Raw genomic sequence first — 2,799 nt, 5'->3', positions numbered from 1 at the left:
GGAGTCCCATCAAGGTGGCTTGAGCTCAAGGACTTCCTGCAGCATTCACGTGGCCTCTGGGTGACTCACTTGTTCATGTTGTGCCACGTGTGAGGACGAAGGATCGCCGCGCCATGCCTTCCCCTATGCCTCCCGCCGAGCCGTCGTGGGCTGATCCAGGGGCCTCCCAACTTCAGAAGGGGAGGCTGACACAAGGCTCTAGGTTCTTATGTGCCCCCTCAACTTTCTCCATTCCCCTCAAATCTAGCCAGGAATGAAGCAGAATTCTGGGCTTAGGTTTTATACACATTCCCCAAGAGCAGTTCTGTTGGAGCCCCCCCCCCAACCTGAGTGGGAAGGAGCACCCACACGGCAGTGTATTCCTGTGAGCACCCCGACCCTCAGGGGTCTCTACTTCCCCAAACTCTTCACTTTCACGACTCTTCAGATTTCTGTTTTCTTAGACTTAAGGGGTGGAGGTGAATGGTGGGAAAGGTCTTGGGACCAATTAGTTTGTTTTTAAGCAATTCCTTCAGGGATACCTAATGCCTTTGAAAATGGAATATACCTCACTTACTGTCCTCAATTTAGTTCATTTAACTACATTTGGAGCCAACTGTAAAAATCAATTTCAGAATCATGTTAGAGTTTAAAACGTGTTCTTTGAGAAATGCCTATCCTGTCTCTGTCTCTCCTTTCTAAGGTATTCCCTGAGGCTCTGCTCTGCTGACACAGTTCCTTGTTAAGTAGTCATTCTCTGCCCTTCGTTCCTCTTCAGCCTAGAGGGCGTGCCCTCCTCCCTGCGGTGGCCACAGTTGAGTGGGACCATGTTGAGCTTTCTTGTGGGGATATGAAGACCTTGTGTTCCTTTCTCCAGGTCGGCAGAATTATGCATCAAGGAAACCAAACCACCGTCTCTGAATTCCTCCTCCTGGGACTCTCCAACTGGGCTGAGCAGCAGAAGCTCCTCTTCGTGCTTTTCCTGGGTATGTACCTGGTCACCGTGGTTGGAAATGGGCTCATCATTCTGGCCATTGGCTTAGATTCTTACCTTCACACCCCCATGTACCTCTTCCTTGCCAATCTGTCCTTTGCTGATCTTTCCTCCATTTCCACTTCAGTCCCCAACATGCTGATGAATATTCAGACCAAGAGCCAATCCATCTCCTATGAGAGCTGCATCACACAGATGTATTTTTCTATTGTGTTTGTCGTCATTGACAACTTCCTCTTGGGGGTCATGGCCTATGACCGTTTTGTGGCTATCTGCCACCCCCTGAGCTACACAACCATCATGGAACCCAGGCTCTGCATTTTGCACACAGTCATCTCGTGGGTCCTCAGTAATGCTGTTGCCCTAACACACACTCTCCTGCTCCTTCCATTGCTCTTCTGTGACAGCAATGCTCTCCCACACTTCTTCTGTGACTTGGCCCCTCTGCTCAGACTGTCCTGCTCAGACACAGTCGTCAATGAGCTTGTGTTGCTTGTCGTGGGCTTATCAGTCATCACCTTCCCCTTCTCCCTCATCCTCTTCTCCTGCGTCTGCATCGTCAGGGCTGTCCTGAGACTCTCATGCACAGAGGGAAAGTGGAAAGCCTTCTCCACCTGTGGCTCTCACCTGACGGTTGTCTTACTCTTCTATGGGACCATGGTGGGGGGTTACTTCTGCCCCTCGTCCACTCACCTTGATGACAGAGATAATGTTGGTGCAGTGCTGTTCACTGTGGTGACACCCATGATGAACCCCTTCATCTACAGCCTGAGGAACAAGGACATGAAAGGTGCTCTGAGAAAACTCTTCAGTAGGAAAAGGGTTCTCCCTTTGATGCCCTGGGCAACTGAATTCCTTTTATCCCCATTACAACATGGATAATTCTGCCCAGAATTTGTGGCGTACTTGTGATGGTTAAGTTTTTAATGAACTTTCAGATATCTGCCTCTTAATTCAACCTCTGAGGGGTTGGGGCTTTTCCACATAGCTCTGATCTTAGAAGCAAGACACCAAACGCCCATGGTAAATCACAAGAATAATATATATCTTGATTATAATCTATGTTACTATTAACTTTTGTGCAAAATGTTTATACCTTAGATGATAACAAGCGTATGTGACACCTACAGTCTAGCTTCTGCATCTTTGAGGACATTTATTACTAATTCCTTGAATCTAAATTTCTCTAGGTCAGATTTTCTCAAAGTTTGTTTTATCAAAACTGCTATTCAGTGAGGTGTTGAATAGTTATAAAAATGAAGAGTTCCACATTCAAATAATTTGGGGCATTTCTGAGCTAAGGGAAGCAAAATGTCTTAATAGAAAATTTCTGAGACACTAAGAACTCGTCAACAAAACAGACTTGCAGACATAGTAAACAATCTTGTGGTTACCAGGGAAAGGGGGTGGGAAGGGATATATTTGGGAGTTTGAGATTTACAAATGTTAGCCACTATATATAAAAATAGATTTTTTAAAAAAAATTTTCTGCTGTATAGCACAGGGAACTGTGTCCAATACCTTATAATAACCTTTAATGAAAAAGAATATGAAAATGAATATGTGTATGTATACGCATGACTGAGACATTGTGCTGCACACCAGAAATTGACACATTACAGCTGATGGTACCTCAGTTAGAAAATAAATACATAAATAAAAATAAAACTTCTGGGAGCTTTTAGTATAAATCTCCAGGAAGGTAACATGTGTGCAGCATTTCTCAAAACTAAACTTATTCAATCATACAGAACCTGATCCATTACAGAGTGGTGCATGGGACTTGGGTTGTACAAAACATATTTTGGGAAGTGCATTTCGATGGA

The 2,799-nt window shown here is 44.8% G+C and overlaps 1 protein-coding gene across 1 annotated transcript; it reads left to right on the top strand.

The window, feature by feature from the left end:
• The first annotated feature begins 829 nt into the window (after positions 1-829).
• Positions 830-1,855, top strand: LOC107032944 (olfactory receptor 1S1-like). Its single transcript, XM_015234449.2, has one exon. The coding sequence runs from the start codon at positions 830-832 to the stop codon at positions 1,853-1,855; it is 1,026 nt and encodes a 341-aa protein (XP_015089935.2).
• The last annotated feature ends 944 nt before the right edge of the window (positions 1,856-2,799 follow it).

The sequence above is a fragment of the Vicugna pacos genome, chromosome 10 (assembly GCF_048564905.1).
Source record: "Vicugna pacos chromosome 10, VicPac4, whole genome shotgun sequence".
NCBI lineage: Eukaryota > Metazoa > Chordata > Mammalia > Artiodactyla > Camelidae > Vicugna > Vicugna pacos.
Note: the sequence above shows the minus strand (reverse complement) of the source record. Positions and strands in the feature narration are given on the sequence as shown.

What these genes read in the sequence shown, in the direction of transcription:
- LOC107032944 (XM_015234449.2), top strand. Translation starts at nt 830, where the DNA reads ATGAAGACCTTGTGTTCCTTTCTCCAGGTCGGCAGAATTATGCATCAA.